At 40.8% G+C, this 18,637-nt stretch overlaps 1 protein-coding gene and 1 long non-coding RNA gene across 2 annotated transcripts; one reads left to right on the top strand and one right to left on the bottom strand.

Moving 5' to 3' along the window:
• Positions 1–429: 429 nt before the first annotated feature.
• Positions 430–1,069, bottom strand: LOC109195102 (uncharacterized). Its single transcript, XR_002056778.2, has 2 exons — positions 757–1,069; positions 430–675 (listed from the first exon to the last, which is right to left on the bottom strand). It is a non-coding gene; the product is annotated as an uncharacterized LOC109195102 (long non-coding RNA).
• A 2,742-nt stretch (positions 1,070–3,811) lies between these two features.
• LOC100534419 (inward rectifier potassium channel 13) lies at positions 3,812–5,910 on the top strand. The gene is made up of 2 exons (XM_003449779.5): positions 3,812–4,466; positions 4,954–5,910. The coding sequence occupies exons 1-2, from the start codon at positions 3,950–3,952 to the stop codon at positions 5,514–5,516; spliced, it is 1,080 nt and encodes a 359-aa protein (XP_003449827.1). The 5' UTR covers positions 3,812–3,949; the 3' UTR covers positions 5,517–5,910.
• The last annotated feature ends 12,727 nt before the right edge of the window (positions 5,911–18,637 follow it).

The following is an 18,637-nucleotide window of genomic DNA, read 5'->3' as shown; positions in this document are numbered from 1 at the left end:
AGTGACGGACGACCCCATGTCTCTGCTGACTGCAGCGCAGAAGCTACACATCATTCGGGAACACATCCCGGCCAGTCTGTCCAGAATATTAAGGGATGTGTCAGGTGCGGGCTGACTGCAGTCTTTACTCTGTGTTTTGCTCTTGTATTTAATTTGCAGCAGCACTTTGGGATATTCTTCTATTTCCCCATGCAAGCACCTAACCTCCATCCATTCTGCCTCCAATAATGCCCCGGGTCGAACCAGGGTTTAGTGAAGCAGGGTCTGCATACACCCCGTACCCACCAAGGCCTGGCGTATACCCCCTTAGCACCTTACTGGTATGCTGTATGTGTCACGGGTGTATACTAGAAGGGAAACCCTTTTAAATGGGAAGAGCAGCAGGGGATGATCACAGCAACAGAAAGATGTGAAACCCAGTTAAAATAGTTAAAAAATAAATATACTTTATTTACAGCATAAAAATACCCTGATCAGGGAAGGGAATAATTAAAAAAAACATAAAACTCAGCACAATAAAAAAAAAAGAGTCCAAATGGTCCTCAGTCAGCGAGCTAAAGTCCCAAGGGTCCCAATCGGGCTCTGCCACACTTCTTGGCCATTAAGGGTCCGCCGAGTCCACCAGTGGGAGCCCAGCCGACAGCGTCCTCCATCGTCTCCTCCGCCACACCGCTGCTGCTAAGCACAGGAGAGCATTGACAGTCACCCTTCTTAATTTCCTGAGGCGTCTTATGAATCTTAACAATTGGGACTTACCCCGCGAGGGCAGAACTCCAAACTCCGTCCGCCGCTGCTCCGTGCTCTAATGTATGGTTGGCATTGAACTATCCCATCGAAGGCATCCTTACTGCCGTCCTCCGGGCCTACTTACTTTGCCCAGCTCAGCTCAGCTCTCACGCTCGCTCCCCTCAGCTGCTTCCTACAGCAGCTACCTGCCGCCTGTTACCACTCCATGGCTCTGAGTCCTCTCTTTCATCCATCCCACCAGCCCTCTTATTGGCCTTTGGCAGCCACAAAGGGAGCCCTGATTGGTTGCAGTCCTGTCTGGGCTGACTGCTCAGGTGTGCCGCATTAGTGCTCAGTAGGCGAAGCAAAACTGTAAAGATAAAACACTCAAGAGAACAAACCAAACATGCACACAACAATACATGCAAAGTAATAAAAACCCAGGTTAAAGTCAGTTCCACCCTGTTACAAAAATGTTCGCAGTCCCTGCTACATGCACCACTTCCAGTCATGCAGTTCCACTGATATCAGCGACAGTCTCCAACCTTATCATGGTCTCAAGTTCCTTTTCTACCCTCCCGAGCAAAAATAGAACCAGGTGCATCATTCCATCCACTGCCACAGGAAGCAATCCCTTCTACTACCCAGGAGTCATGAGGCATAAGCCGCACTTAGCTGGTCCTGTGGGGGCCTAACGTGGCTTCGTGCTGAATCCCAAGCACCGCTGGCTAGCAGCAAATCACGACCCCACAACCCTGCAGCTAACCTCCCATGACACCTTAAATTGGATCTTTTTCTGCTACTCTTCTCGTGGCCTAACACTCATATTTGCGCACACACTGCCCATAACCCTCTGCTCGGGTGGCCCTTTAAACTTCGACAGCCCCGGGACACAGGCATCATCATCTTTTTGCTCCCTTGTCACCACAAACTGCTTGAAAACCTGTATCCTGATTTGACAACGCCAAAAATGTCACGGGTGTATACTAGAAGGGAAACCCTTCTAAACGGGAGGAGCAGCAGGGGACGATCACAGCAACAGAAAGACGGGAAACCCAGTTAAAACAAATAAATACACTTTATTTACAGCATTCTATAACTGATTCGATTCCGATTCACAAGGTCCCAATTCGATTCAGTTTGATTGGATTCAATTCAGTTTTGACTCAGGCAGTCAGAAATATTATAATTGTGATCATTTATCAGTACTTATCCATATTTTTATATCTATGTATAAAAACAAAGCTGAGACTTCATTAGAGGTGTGAGCATCACAGCAGATGCCTTTGTGTCAAAGTCACTGAGGATAAAACAGAAAACCATGGAGGAGATTTTCCTGGTCTGACTCTTTATAGCAGATAACCTTAAAAATATTCTGCAGTAGAACAAAAGTGGAAGAAAACCATGACTCAACGTATGAACTTTACCTGATGCTGCTGAAGTGAAGCAAAGTTACAGAGGTTTGATTACAGACACAGCTGAGAGTTTTGCAACTTGGCAGAATTTAAAAAATGTGAATGTCTTCAGTTTTGAACAACAGAAATGCCCTGACAGTGCTGTACACAGCTGTAGACTGGTGCATAATAAGCACCAAAGCACAACAAGCAAGCCAATAATGCAGAAATAGAGATTTGTGATGGTGAACTGGTCTCTGAGTACACTGAGAGAGAGAAAGCTGTGCAGGAAGTAAAAGCATAAGTAAGGGGGAATTCATGTTTGTCAAACGTGAAGCGTAGTTATGATCTTCTTTTGCTGCTGGTTCAGTGAATTTTCAGTCAGAGAGTGACGAAACCTGCAGCTCCAGAATCTGTGACACGTCTGCTGTCAGCGCCCGAAATCGATTTTTAAACCCACCAGTAGTTACTGTTTGGTCAGTTGGACAGTTCAGGTCACTGCGTTAAACTGAGTTACACCATGGCAGCGCTGTTTTAAACCATATTACAAACTGAATCTGGATTACTTTAACTCTGAAGAAATCCTTTAAAACAAAGGATTCTAAGGCAAGCTCTGTGCACTGCTGTCCCATTAAGTGCATTACTTCCTGTTTTACTTTGATAGTCTTTGATTCCAGCTGTATGTTTCCCAGTTAGTTTGGACCCTGCATTCTTACTATTTTCTGTTCTCCACCTTTTGTGAGCTAATAAAGCTCAGATTTTCAGTTTGCTTCTTTGTGCTGCATTCTGGGTCAGTCTCTCTGCCCTTACACGACCCGTTACACGACACTGTATCTCTGTTCATGATTGTGTCTCATTTTTTACCTCACACAGAGCGTTGTTGCCCACTGTTCCACTGTTTAGTTTTCCACTTTAGGTAATTTTTCTTGTTTTTCCAGACGTTCTGGTGTTAATGAGCCATGTAGTGCATACTTTCTTTTGAAGATGTTTAACTTGGCGACTCTCATTGGTATATCTAGATTTTTTCAGCTTAACCCTGTGAGACCCAACCCATCAAAAAATATCCAGAAAATTCTGATTTTTTTGGAGATGTTTATTAACCCTTATAACAAAATCCACAAATGTTTTTTTCCTATATCATGTTGTGTATGATCTATTTTTTGTATTGCATTTGATACATTGGGCGTTTTTGGCAACTTTTTGTTAACAACAATGTTAATTTTAGACAAAAAAAAGGAGTTTTGTCCATAACATTTTGAAACTATGGCAAGTATTGATCAGGTTGATGAGATAGAGGTCTCAGAAACTCAAACATGATATAAAGGGCATTATCGGACTAATGGTAGACTCCTTCTCTTGCATCAACATCTCTTTGGAGCTAATATTGAGGCCAATATAAATATAATTTTTAATATAAAATTTACACAGAGGGAAAAGAAGATATTGCGACGTATCTAATGATATCTTCTTTTTCTGTCACTAAACAGTCTAGAAAAAACAGAGAGAAACCCAAGAAGTTGACCTGTGTAAAGGTTAACTCGTCACACAATAATTCACCCACAGCTCAGCACTCTGGCCCCCACCTTTTTTCCATGCCGTCTGTCTCACTGTATGGTTAACTATTAGTATGAGCTAAATGGATAATATTTTACATGTAAATCTTCATTGCTCAGCAGAATTAAAATGTATTTAAAGGATGCCAATGTTTGCTTTAGTCTAGTCTCAGATCGATCTCTGTATGGTGACATACAAAAGTCTTTCTGATACCAACTGCTGACATTTTCTAGTAAGATCATTCCAGGATCATTGTCGGATCATTCACTACAACCATGACAACCAAATCCAAGAGTAGTGTTCCAGGTGACAAGGCGTCCTCATCTCTACTTCTGTCATCTCCTCCTTTCCAGCGCCTGATCACCAAAGAGGGACGCTGTGCATTTCGTGTCCCTCTGTCTTCTTCAGGCTCATGGAGCAAGTCTTTGCACAGAGCTTGGCTGCTGGCCCTGCAGGACCTGTGGGGACTGCTGGTAAATCTTCGCTGGAGATGGACTCTTCTGGCCTTCTGCAGCTCCTTCGTGGCTCACTGGTTGTTTTTTGCCTGTCTCTGGTATTTGTTGGCTCATTTGAATGGAGACCTTGATGTGCAGGATCATGATGCCCCACCACAGGGGCATGTTGTCTGTGTAAAGTACATTACAAGCTTCTCTGCTGCCTTTTCTTTCTCTTTGGAGACACAGCTAACCATCGGTTATGGCACCATGTTCCCCAGTGGAGACTGTCCCAGTGCCATAGCATTGCTGGCTGTACAGATGCTGCTGGGGCTCATGCTGGAAGTATTTATCACAGGTAAAGCACTCATCAGTTATTCTAATCCAATTCTAATTTCTAGTTTTAATGTATAAATTGTAAGACAAAAGAGGAGGTTGAGAAAGTTGGGTCTGTTTTGTAAAAAGTAGATGACATTTACAATTTCAAAAGAGCATGTGTTTTCATGAAATCTTGCAATGATTTACTTGTAAAAAAGCGCATTTTCAAATTTTCCTCATTAAGCTGAGTCTATGCTAGCAGTCTCAAATCAATCCCTGTATGGGACGAAGCTGCCAGAACAAGTTCAAATAGAGCACATCTGAAAGAGGCATAATAAAAGCAGGACTTTATTTTAAACGTCACTGTGATTTTGGGTATTTAGTTCAGTAAAAACATTATAAAAACAGGTCACTTTGAACAAATATGTTATACTGTGACATCATCAGGAATAAATAAGCCTGCTTATGTACTGATTTGTAGAAATTTAAATTAAGTTCATGAATGATGTCATTGTCTTAACATTCAGGTGCATTTGTAGCCAAGCTCTCCCGCCCCCAGAAACAAGCAGGAGCCATCCAGTTCAGCCCCCAGGCAGTGGTAGGTCAACACCTGGGCCAGACATGCCTCATGATTCGAGCCACCAATCTGTTGAAGCGGCCTCTGGTCGATGTAAAGCTGAGTGCTGTGCTTTACGAGTGTGAAGGTCAGGCTCTACACCAGACCTCTCTGGACTTCTATTTGGACCATTTGGGCCAAAAAGCATGTCCCTTGTTCATATTCCCACTCACCTTTTACCACCCCCTGGACCCTCAGAGCCCGCTCTACCCTGCCCTGTGTGAGGGGTCAGCCACTAACTTTGAGTTGGTGGTTTTTCTGTCGGCCTTGCAGGAGGGAACTGGTGACTCTTGCCAGAAGAGGACCTCCTACCTTCGCCAAGAAATCAAATTAAACCACTGCTTTGCCCCTGCTTTCAGGATTGACTCCCGCGGGAGGTACACAGTGAGCACCCAGCACTTAAGCACAGCCCCTTCAAATGAGCCTGTGAACAAAGACTCTGTAGTGCAGATCAACAGTGATGGGATGGAGTAAGGATGCTGAAGGAAAATCTCAAGAGATAGCAATTTTCTTTTTTCTCAGGAGGTATTTCACTGAATCTTGTAAATATTAATATATGATTAAAAATAAAAAAATTTCAAGTGCATGTCAGACACACTGTCAGTACTGGTGCAGGCTCCATCATCATCAAGTCCTCGAAGCGTGTTCCTGAGGTCCATATGTAAATGTTTTGTACTTGTAGCAAAATATCTGGAAGTCTTATTTTTGTGCATCCATAGAGGAGAATTTGTGAGTTTGTAAAAATAGTTACACAAGTTACTTTTAGGTTCAAGGTTCAAGGTTCTTTATTCGTCACATGCATAGTTATGCAGGTATAACACACAGTGAAATGTAACCCGACATGCTCCTCGACTTCTGCAAAAAAAAAGGGGGGGGGGGGAGAACATTATATATAATATATAATATATATATTAGGTGAATGTTTATGTGTTGTTTAAGTCTGTTTGCTTATACACAGCAAAACACTAGGTGTAAAACTCTGCATTCACGTTCCCTCACTTGTGTGTGAGTTTCAACTTGCAAGTGCAAGATTGACCAGATTTTCTTCCTTTCAGCTGATTGGTCGATGTCATGTCAGTCACAAATGTAACAATCCAATCAGAGAACAGATGGGTTTGGCTATCAATCCAATTACTTTTTTCAAGTAATGAGTAATGTAAGGGATTACCATTGCAAAAACGGTAATTAGATTACTGTTACTTTCCCGTAGGAACGCTGCGTTACTGCGTTACTAAAACCGTGAGTTTTTTTCGAGAATGTCTCATGACAGTGACGTAAGCGAGTGCGACGTTGGTGACAACAGCTGTGTGCAGATCAACAATGGATAATATATCAAGTACGGGAGAGAGTATGAGCGTGCAGCGTTTAAAGCGTGGAAGTACTGACCTTACTTTGAGTTTGATTCAATAAAAAGTGACAAAAACATTAGTGTCCGTTGTGCGTGGGAACAAAACTTCTTTTTACAGCGAAAAAACCCCTAAACTTCCAAGCAAGCACCGAGTGCGCTACGACTGTCAGTCTTCAACTGACCGCCGCGGCACACCTGCACCAGGGTAAACCTCCGCCTACCCCAGTCCTGCTTTACAGGTGAAAATAGAGCAACTAGCCTTTGACTTTATTTATTTTCTGCTGTGTTTTACTTGCATCTATTTGAAAGAGTGAGTGTAAACACAAAAAACATATTTTATTTTATGTGCTGGAATGTGCAGAAAGTAGGTTTAAATGTAAAACAAATTTCTTCCAGTCAGAGAATGTTGCATATAATTAAATTTTTGCTTGATGCATAAAGTTAAAAGATTAAAACTAATAAAACAAGTTTTAAAAAGAGACGTTTCCATTTGATTACATTTTGTATGATGGATTATGCAGAAAAAGTAAAATTGGGCTGAAAGATCTATCGCTTTATCACCTATTCAGGTTGTAAATTGTGTTTTTAAAAAGTAACTAAGTAACTAAGTAATTAATTACTTTTGAAAATAAGTAATCAGTAAAGTAACGGGATTACTTTTTGGGGGAAGTAATCAGTAGTTAGTTACTGATTACTTTTTCAAGTAACTTGACCAACACTGCACACAAGTGAGGAAATATGAGCAGAGTTTTACACTGTTTTGTTTTTTTTGCCTTGTCTCTCTCTAAACAGACCTTAACAAAAGTTTGTAACTTGTGTAATTATGTTTTGCAAACACAAATCTTTTTTACATGCACACAAATTGTCATCTATTGATGCACAAACATTACATTTTCAGATATTTTACAAGGTTACAAAACTCAGTGCACAACTACACAGTCTGATTTACAAGTTCAAAATATTTATGACCACAGTTTGAACCCATGCATATGTTGCAGAATGTAAAGGTCCGGTTTTTTGTTTATTAATCTAAGCCTGAACAGCTACACGTAGTGTCCAGTAGAGGGCTCTGTCGCTTAGTTAGCACTTCCAGCTCAGACTGGTTTCGTGGCGCATGTGTGCCGGTAGGCAGCTCTCAATGAAGCGTGAAGCAGCGTGAATCCGGACTCTAGCGAAATTAACAATTTGCAGCCCTTGGATTGCGGAGCGAGGCACATATTTTAAGTTGTATCCGATTGCTTAGTTGATATTTTGTTGTATTTTCTACTTTAATTGAGTTCATGTTTGTAATAAGCGTCTAGGAAAATGTATTTTGTGTTTCTGTTTAGTTTTCACGTGTATTGGCGCACCGCAGCACTGTTAGATTCTGAATGAATCCCAAAGTAAAAATCATTGCACCCGTTGAGGCTCTCTCTATTTCTTCCTTGGTCCGGGGGACTGCTACACAGAATGTGAGAGCTTGTCCAATAACATGTGAGAATGAGTAGAAACAACTTGTATTTTGAAATTTTCTTTTTCACATACAAATTTGCAGTTAAAGAAAAAAATATTAACAAATGTGTAGATGTGTCTGATGTCACAAATAAACAAACTGACAGGGTTAGAATTTTGCAACATCTTTTGCAGTAAATGTGTTGCCAAACTTGCTGTTGAAAGGGCAGGAGGAGGTAGAGGTCAACCAGTCAGAAAACAGAAGACCAAGAGGTCTTGGTCCAGTAACCAGTTTGCCCTTCCACTCTCCCCTCCAGCAGCTTGTTCAATAAAAAGGAGTCTGTGAACAGGCCATTACAAGTGTCAATCTTTCAGTTATATTCTTTATTTACATAAAGTTTATCATCTTATCATAAAGTTTATCGTGGCTCCGATGCTCTGGAATAACCTTCCCCTCCAAATTAGACAAGCGTCATCAGTGCAGGTCTTTAAGTCCAGACTGAAAACCTATTTTTAGTCCCTGGCTTTTAACTCTGTAGGAAACTGACACCTTCTTATTTATTTTATTGTATGTAATGATTTTATTGTATTTTTAATTTGGTAGTTGTTTTAATCTGTGTTGTTCAGCACTTTGGACTGCCTGGTGTGTTCTTAAAGTGCTATACAAATAAACGATGATGATGATGATGATCTTGTGATCAAAGTGATTTGCATTCTAAAAGTATGGAACACATCAAAAGAAAAGTATTGTTATTTTGTTCTGTAATTGGCAGCAGTTAACAGCATCTAAAGTTATTGTTATAACTAGTTTTTGGCCATTCAACACTCACCTTTTAACCCATTTCTTTTTTAAATCCAACTTTCTTTGGTTGTTACATATATAGTTACTGCTTGTATACACTGACCACAGCTGATGGCCTCCTGCAGCCTGGTTCTGCTGAAGGTTTCTGCCCATTAAAAAGGAGTTTTGACCTTCCCATCACTCCTAAAGTGCAAGCTCATAGGCGTCATCTGATGGTTGTTTTTTTTCTTTGTTTTTTGTATTATCATTTAAAGCCAAAGTGATGTGGCACCATAGCACCATATATATAATACTGAACTGAATACATCCTCACAAGCCATGTGCTACATCTACAAGCAGCTAGAAGCACAAAGAACAAGTGTGTTGGTTTCCCAAACAGTTAACGCTGCAGCACGAGTGCAACACTAGCAGAATGTATCAGTACATCTTTTACTGGAAATGTGAATTTTAATGTAAAAAAGGTGAAACAAAGATAAACAAATAATATGCTAATTTTACTTTGAGAGCAATTAAAAATGTAGAAATCAAAGTAGGAAACACTCACAGTATTTTTTTTAACTGTGTATTGTTATAAATTAATGTCTCCAAAATAACTGTAAAAAACAAGCATCTGTGTACAGTACTGTGCAGAAGTGTTGAGTACTGATACTGAGTCATATTTTTAAAGTGGTCTCCTGCAATAGTTTTCCAGGATTTTTTCCCAGTATATCTTTGAACACTGGCTGCTTGTTCACTCTTTTTCAGTCCAGTCCTGTAGCTGAGCCTATTTCACAGGAAAGCTTTTTATAATCCATTTAACACTCACCTGTAACTCTGTTAAGCAAAAAAGGCACTTATCTCAAGGGATGAACCAGTGTTGTGTCAACACATAACACAACTCAAAAAAGAACCAGTTTTAAATGATGTCTTTAGGCACTGCTATCAGCCTGTTGCAAAAACAAATCATTTGTTCCCATTCCTTTAGTTGAATCTAAGACAAATGCCAAGGCTAACACAATCTGACAGACATAAGACATCAAGAACCAGGAAACAGGCAGGGAAGATCATCACAGACCCCTCACACCCTGGACACAGACTTTTTGATCTGCTGCCCTCTGGCAGACGGTACAGAAGCCTGCAGACCAGGACCACCCGACACAGGAACAGTTTCTTTCCCCTCGCCATCTCCCTCCTAAATAGTTGACCTGTCACACTGCTCCCACTGCCAGACTGCAACTGCACCTTATGTACATTCTGTGGTATTCATTCCAGCTCATTTCATTTCTGTATTTTATGTATATAAGTTTAGATTAGTTATTTACAGTTGGTTTACACAGCTTTGTGTATGTATGTGTAATGTATATATAGATGTGTGTGTGTGTGTGTGTGTGTGTGTGTGTGTGTGTGTGTGTGTGATTTACATTGCTGTGCTTGAGAGCCACCATCTACCGGAACCAAATTCCTTGTATGTGTCTGCACAGATACTTGGCCAATAAACACGATTCTGATTCTGATTCTGATAAAATAGTACTTTTGTAACAGCAAAGAGCTATTAGCCAAAAACCTGACATAGTTCAGCATGGTTGTGGTTTAAGGACACCATGCAGTATCACCTGGACTCCAACTGATCAGCAACAGCTTTATTTAGCATGGCAATATTGAGGAAGAAAAGCCCAACATGCAGATGCATGTAGACAAATATAAACACAATGCAAAATCTTCATGTAGGTTGATAGCAAAGTGCAGACACTCAGAATCAATGAAAAGGAAACGGCAAACTAAATGCTGTGATGGATCGGACACAGGGGAAATAACACTATGACAAAAACAAGGACAAAGGAAGGACTGAGTCTATAAATAAAGATATATTAAAACATGTCAAAGTAAAGTGATCTTTCTCTTTTCACCTCAGACGGCTCGGTCATACGGCTCCTCGCCTGTTTGCATCCATCCTATACATTACTGCACCAACTGCTGCAGTCAGTACTCAGCTTCAGCTGCCATACAATTCAACCTGTCACTGGCTCTGCTTTCAGTTTCTCTGAGATTGGTTACAATTTGCACTTTTATGGAAACAAAAGTATCAAAGGCATCAGCAAATAGTTATTCTATAGGGAAGTGTGACAACGACGGAGAGGCCTGGTCTAATAAAACAGGAAACATCTTTGAGTACATATTTTTTCCAACTCTCTTTGCTTTATTTTTTTTCATTAATATTTTTAGCCACCGACAGTTAACCATGTAACACCAGCCTGAGTCTTTCAATTCAGTTGCTTTTTGTTATTAATATGTTACAAAATACATTTTAAAAATCAAGATGTAGGCTGCGTTTCTGTGTTGATACATTATATTGCCAAAAGTATTTATTCACCCACCTAAATCATTGAATTCATGTGCTCCAATCACTCCCATGGCAACTAGTGTATCAAATCAAACACCTAGGCTGCAGACAGCTTCTACAGATACTTGTGAACAAATGGGTCGCTCAGTGAATTCCACAGACGGGCGCACCACTGTTTCTCAGGATGAAAAGTCTATTTTCAGTGTCTCAGAGCTCGCTCATTTTGAGATGACGTGTAGATATAAAGGTTACATAAAAACAGAGGGCTGGAGTGACCAAAAAACCCATCAAAATGTAAAAACTAGTGCTGTGAGCGTTAATCTCGTTAAAATGATGTTAACAGCATAACCGCATTAACGCGGCAAGTCTCCGTTAGCAAGTTAGCGCGGGGCTGGACGCGTCAATGCGTTAGTGCGGTTAGCTCGTTAACACGTTAGTGCGGTTAGCTCGTTAACATGGAGATTTGCCATTAATCCGGCTTAACTAGTAAAAATCAATTAAAAATGAACATTACAAAACAACTCCTACCTCAAGTTTAAACATTCATGTTTATTTTCCCAAATGTAAAGTACTCTCACTGATAATATGCACTGTTGCAATTTCCTCTTCCAAACATGTCCAACATTACTGAATGTCAGCCGTACACCACACTGATATGTTGAAATGGGAAGAAGATACATAATCTAGACTCACATTGAATTCCGTAACACTATATATGAAGCATTTATCAACTTATTTCATTTGTAACACACACACACACACACACACACACACACACACACACAGGCTCCTTCCTTCAGCTTCTCATCTTCTCTCTCTCTCTAATACAAACAGCAGTGAAGGGGAAACAGATTAATAACTTTGTCAGTCTGACAGGTTTGCTGTATGGCAGAAAAACTGGACTTCCTGAACAGTGAGTTTATTAACAGCGGAAAAACAAGGTGCAAAAAACAAAACACAATTTCCCAGTGTTGATAGTCCCAGAATAGCCCTTTATTGTCATTGTACATGTATAAAGTTGTGGGTGCTCCACACCGACTGTGCCAGAATAACATAAACAGTAGACAACAGGACTAAATAGAAAACAGGAGAAATACACACAATCAAGAAGAATGTGGACAAAACAAGAGAAATAAATACAAAAATAAAACAAAGGCACACAGAGAGCAAAAAAGTTTCAGAGTGCTCAGAGGGAGTGCGAAGAAGAGAACAGAGCCGGTGTGTGAGCTTGAATGATGGAAGTTACTCAGACCATGGCTCAGATTGGTGAGGTGTGTGTGTGTGTGTGTGTGTGTGTGTGTGTGTGTGAGAGAGAGAGAGAGAGAGAGAGAGCGAGAGAGAGAGAGAGAGAATAGTGTTTGTTAACAGTCCGAATGGTTCAGGGGAAGAATCTGTTTGTGAGTCTGGAGGTGAGTGAGGACCTGACTGACCTGCTGTGGCCACCTGAGGGCAGTAGGTCAAAGAGGTTTTCCTGAGACAGGAATGCCAGAGATGGCAGAGGGCAGCCAATGATTTTTGGGGGTGGTGTTAATGAGCCTCTGTGCAGCCTTCCTGATCTCAGTTGTGGCCCCTGAGTAGCAAACAGCAGGCAGTAGGAGACTGAGGAGCGATAGAAGGCCAGCAGCAGCTTCTGGTCCAGAGTATTGTTCCTCAGGACATGAAGGAAATCCAGCCGCTGTTGTGCCTTCAGGTGTGTGATGATCAGCAGGGGACACATCACTATCCAAACTCTGATTAACAGATTTAATATTTATCTTTTTAAAGGAGAGCTCATGGTCCATGCTGTCTTCAGTCTTGTTTTCTCTGTTTTCTCTTGAAGACAATAAACAGAACATAGTTGATAAAACGTGATCTTCACAGTGGACTTCCAGGATCCATTATTGAACCTATTAAAGAGGTACAAAGAGGGCGTGGGCCCAAAAAAAGAAGCTACTTTATTAGGAAATGAGTTCATGAACTTCACTTCAACTTCATGTAACTGATGAAGACACAGCTGAAGAGGTTCACATCTCAAAACACGTTCATCTCATTGGGATGGGCTACCTGATGGGATATGCTAAATGGAAAGCTAGCTGAAAAACAATTTAGCGCACTCACTTAAGAAACCTAGCACGTGCTACTTTAGCCATTAAAGAACACAGTGCCCCCCGCTCCCTGAAAAGGGCCTTGAGACTGTGAGAGTGGATTTACTTTCAGTGGTGAATTTGCAGACAAAAATAAAAATGCATATAGAAGATATGTTGTAGTATGTGTCACACTGAAGACTTAGGTACGTATTGTGAGGTATGTATTCAAGGTCACAGGGGGGTTGGAACCCAAGGCCAGGAGGCGGGGTACACCCTGAACTGGTCGCCAGTCTGTCGCAGGCCCTGCAGCTTAATTTGACTCAACACAGGAAGCCTCTCCCAGCCCAGACACAAAAAGGATCGACAGATTGATAGCTCCGTCTCGAGTCTGGGTGGTGCATGGATGCTCTTATTTGGTGAAATAAGTAGTTTACAGTTGTTTTTGAAAGATCATTGTTAAATATTGACTATGTTCTACTGCCTTTCTGATAACTGACCGATCATAATGAGTTGTGAAAATGTTTATTTTTAACTTTAAAAAATCCTCTTGTGGACGATTTTATTCCTTTTATTTTTATTATTATTTTTTTATTTTATTCTGTTATTCCTCTTGTTGCACCTGAAACTTGTAATGAGCACAGACTGTATATCAAAGGCTTTGGGAGTTTTAGAGGTCACAGACCAAAGTGTCAGACTGTCACACTTTCCTCATGGTTTTTATTGTACTAATGGTCTCATTAGTGTCAAAGGTGAATAAACTAGTGTATTCTCAGTAGCTAATGATTTCCAAATAGCTAATGAGTGTTTAATGCCTGTTGTTTCACAGGCAGAGCTGCCCTGCACTAATGATGTGTGGTTTAAAAGGAAGCTGAAAGTAGCAAAAATGCTCAGCTTAAGACTTCAAAATAGAAATTCCCTAAAGGCCTACACACTGAGTGTGCTGCAAGTAAAAGATGCACATGACAGGAAATTCCTCATTTTTGGATCCATAAATGTTTTGTAATAAATACACACACTGAAAATGTTTTCCCCCCCAAAAAAAGGTGTGTGAAAAACATGAAGTCAGGCAACAGTGAGCTGGTCCTGATGTTATTAACAAGACAAGGGTGAAACTGAGATTCTGGGTTTATCTGGGTGGGCTTACCCCTCACTCCAGCTAGTTGTGCCAAATGAATTGAATTCTCACAAGACAGCAACAGGGAGAATTTCATAGTGTCATCGAGCAAGATGTTTAACGACCACTTTGGTGCATGTTTGATGACGTGAGCGTTTGAGCTCTTTTTGGCAGAGCTGGGACAACATCTGAGGAGACAGACAAATCATTTCAGAGACGATTAACCTGGAGCAGCATCTGTCTGAGGAACAATAATATCAGTCTACTATTTTCATATCATTGTGTATTCAGTATCGGTACCTGAGGTACGAGTTGCCAGTTGGTTTGATTGTTCACATCTGTTAACAAAACAAAAAAAAAACAGGAGGCTACATCTGAAAATTAATAAATGCTGCATGTTGTCCTGCAAAATTACACGATCGGTGTGAATAGAATAACTTCTAATTGTTGAGTAGTTTAGCTTTCTTTCCCAGCTGATGCAGGGTTAATGGGCTGTAACACTACGTTTGCTGTAATGACAAAACACAACGTAGAGTGGAATCTACAGCTAAGAAACAAAACAAAGTAAAGCTGTTTAAAAAGCCAACATCATAGGAAGAAGACTGCAGAACAAAGTGAAACACAGGTAAAAATACTTGTATAATTTGGATGAGCTTGATGTGTAATCAGGGAGCTCTGCGTTTACCTCAACAAAGATTTGGATAATTTAGTGACAGAGTATGTTATGAGCATTATTATAGAGCATCAGTAGTTATTTTAGTTTCACTTTTTAATAGACATATATTCAAAACATTATCTACTGGGGTCTTGCTATTTAAGATGCTTTATAAGCTTGTAGAGTTTGTAAAACTTATGGATGAAATACTGGAGTTAGATCTAGGATTTGGATCTTTTTGGACTTTGAAATTTCACCAGGGTCGCATTTCTACTTTTATATAAACGGGTCCAAATATTTGCTAACACTAAAAGTTATTAAAGTATATTTATTTTGTTTTAGTATGTTCAGACAGTCCCTTGAGCCACCCATCAGTTTATGACTCATTGCCAAGCCGTTAGCCCACCTATTGCACTCTAAGGCAGACATGATGGTTTGTCTAAAGAGAGGGGCTGTGGCCTTGTTTCAGCGCTCGTCTCTGTGCTCTACCTTTTGCCAAGTGGAAAAGCTAAAATACTTGAATTACTACTTAATAAGACTTTGATCAAATTAAAACTACATGTTTACATGGTCACTGAAAGAGGAAAAGGCATGACTTTGATTACGCTTATGAATGTAAAAACAACAGTATTCACTCTATTATCAACAACAGGCAAACAAGCTAAAACTTTTCTTTTCATGGCTTGACTTTGAACATTTTGCTACAGGTCAGATACCTCAGCCTTCACATTAATATCAATCATACGGGCTTTTCTTGTAAACATATCAATGAAGATAGAAACAACTGGAAAGACAAGGCAGTACTTTGCTCAAATGAACACATGATCGCCTTTTATGCCAATCATGGTTCTTTAAATACAGCAGGCACGAAGACCTAAGTTTGTGAATGTGATAACTGGAGAACGAGGCGGCGTAGGAGCTTCAAATTGATACCATGGGTGCATCTACTAAAAACCTCAGACAAATATGAGTGACCTCAACCTGAAGGTCAGAGGTCAGGTTTACTGAATGAATGTCTTGTGAAATCGATACCATCGGTGTTTCTATAAGGAGGCTGAGGGACAGCACTGGAGGACATCCGTATTTATTTTAGTTAAGATGACTGAAAGTAAAATGATTACCAATAAAGGAGTGCTGCTGTTGTAAATGACAAAAATGTGTCAGCATGATTTAAACTGTAAAAAATACATATGTTAAATTACAGAAAAAAGGTTTGTTAATTCAAAGAAAATGCCTTGTTCTTTAACTGTAACCATTGTGAAAAGTCCAGCTGTGTGCCAAGCAGCGTAGGACCCAGATGCAGGACTGGGAGACGAGAGATAAACCTACTGGGGCAGTAGTGATGTCATACCCGAGAGTGAAGCCCAGAGGCCTGTGTCCAGGAAAGAGGGCGTACCGCAGGAGATGACACACACACAAAACTGAACATAACATACATGACAGGAGACTATCAAAATAAAGCAGGAAGTAACACACACTGAGACTCAAACTAAGACGTGTGGGTTTGGGACTGTTGATTATCAGACAAGGACACATGACAGACTGGGAGAAACACAGAGAGGAGACAGAAATGGGTACGTGTCCAGGGAGACCGAAGAAATAACAAAACACTGAGATGAGACTAAGATGAAGCCCGCCCCATCCAAAAAAAGCTCCAAACAAAACAAAAAAAACCAGGAACTTTTCTATTAAATTGTTTATCTATTCCCTAATTACTGTGGTGCAGTGTGAATGGCCGTAGGGGAGCTCCATGATCTATGGACATTAAGCACATCACTATTGTTAATGTTAGCCTCAGTAACCAAGTAAAATTCAGGCTGAGCTGACACTTTGTAGAAAAAGCATCAATGTGTTTAGAAAATCAAAATCAAAAGTAGTGTATTATAAATGATCTCCAAAAGTTGAATCTGTTCATCTGGACGTAGCGTTTTGTGGGAGAAACGTTTCGTCACTCATCCAAGTGACTTCTTCAGGTCAGCTGACTGCAGGTTTCCCCAAACCTTATAAACAGTACATTTGCATAATGACTGAAACCAGCCCACTGAGGAACAATGGGCTGTGAGGTCAGTTCCTTAATCATAATTATGCAAATTCTCATGACCATTGATCAGCAATCACTGACCAAAACCCACTGATCAAAGACCACTGATCAGTGACCATGAGTCCCATTCACAGAGAGTTGGGGAATGGCTGCAATCACAGCATTGTAAGATGGTGACAGATGTACCCTTAGGCCCCCTGAAGAACGCTCAAGAAGAACGCTGGTTTGAGCGTTCTTCCCTGGACAGGGAGGAACGCTGGTTTGAGCGCGGAGTCAAGGAGGCCATTTACGTGAAAAGGGAAAGACCATCTCTGAATCAAGGAGGGGGCCTAAGGGTACATCTGTCACCATCTTACAATGCTGTGATTGCAGCCATTCCCCAACTCTCTGTGAATGGTACTCATGGCCATTGATCAGTGTTCTTTGATCAGTGGGTTTTGGTCAGTGATTGTTGATCAATGGTCATGGGAATTTGCATAATTATGATTAAGGAACTGACCTCACAGCCCATTGTTCCTTCAGTGGGCTGGTTTCAGTCATTGTGCAAATGTACTGTTTATAAGGTTTGGGGAAACCTGCAGTCAGCTGAGACTGAAGAAGTCACTTGGATGAGTGATGAAACGTTTCTCCCACAAAACGCTACGTCCAGATGAACAGATTCAACTTTTGGAGATTTACTTTCCTGGATGATTGAGAACGCATCAAGATATTATAAATGATGCCTTCTTAACGAAGAACAGACTCATTACATTTACGGTTTAACACTTTTGAGGGGAGTTGTTATTTCACATCACTGCGGACCTTCAACCATTAAACCGGTGTGATCCTAAACAGTAAGACATGAAAGGCAGTGCTGATGGCGTATCAATAACCAGGCATTATTACATTCGAACAAGCAAAAACATATCATTTATGAATAATTTAAGCACCAGTCAAAGTGGGTCGGTGTTTTTCTCCTTTAAACAAGTGTAGATGTTAATAAGCTGTGTTTGCAATACTTCAGCATCCAGATGAGCCTACAGAAGAGGAGACTGACTCCTGCATGTTGGATCCTAACCTGCCTGACTGTTGCAGCAGGCAGTCAGATGTACCTTCACTGCTGCCCACTGTAGGGATGTTTAGCTTATTTTAGAGTTTAGACATGTAGGAATGTTTAGTTTGCTTTAGAGTTTAGAAATGTGTTAAGATAGAATGTAGAATTATTGTAGAGACACTGACACTGCCCTCAATATAATAAAGGCCTGATTGTGTCGTGAGCTTAGAAGTAGATTTGTAACTGGATAACTGTGGTCTGGAGGGGAGATGGTATTTATGGCCCCTAGGAAGAGACATACCCACAGTGTTTTAACTGATATACTCCCACACCTATATGCACACTCACTCACGTGCACGCATATATCAGGTATGCACACACAGTCACTCACAAGCACTCACATAGACACGCGGGAACGCGCACATGTAGGCATTCACGTGCTCGCACACACACAAGTAAAAGTAGGTAAACATAGCACTTAGTTTTATGGCACCTCGTAGAGGGATTAGAAGGGGGTCACTTATACAAAACTGCATGTAACAAAGGGGTTGAGATCTGCAGAGAAGGTCCGGGGTTCTGTACATCTCCCTTCTAGAAGGTATAATCAATAAGTGTGTATGAATAAAGGTATTGTTAATTGACTACTGAGTCCCGGTGTTCTTTCTGGAAGTCTGACGAATATACAAACCGGGGTGAAACTGCTTTTTGCAACACCACATAGCTGCTAGCTGCCCGTTAGGCTCTGGAATTTGTGCCTAAAAGTGCGAACTGCAGGTGCTTTATGT

The sequence above is a fragment of the Oreochromis niloticus genome, linkage group LG17 (assembly GCF_001858045.2).
Source record: "Oreochromis niloticus isolate F11D_XX linkage group LG17, O_niloticus_UMD_NMBU, whole genome shotgun sequence".
Classification (NCBI taxonomy): domain Eukaryota; kingdom Metazoa; phylum Chordata; class Actinopteri; order Cichliformes; family Cichlidae; genus Oreochromis; species Oreochromis niloticus.
The sequence above is the reverse complement of the archived record's forward strand: the minus strand, read 5'-3'. Positions and strand labels throughout refer to the sequence as shown.

Coding starts and splice junctions, on each gene's coding strand:
- LOC100534419 (XM_003449779.5), top strand. CDS start 3,950: ATGACAACCAAATCCAAGAGTAGTGTTCCAGGTGACAAGGCGTCCTCA. Junction 4,467..4,953: donor GCTGGAAGTATTTATCACAG/GTAAAGCACTCA, acceptor CTTAACATTCAG/GTGCATTTGTAGCCAAGCTC.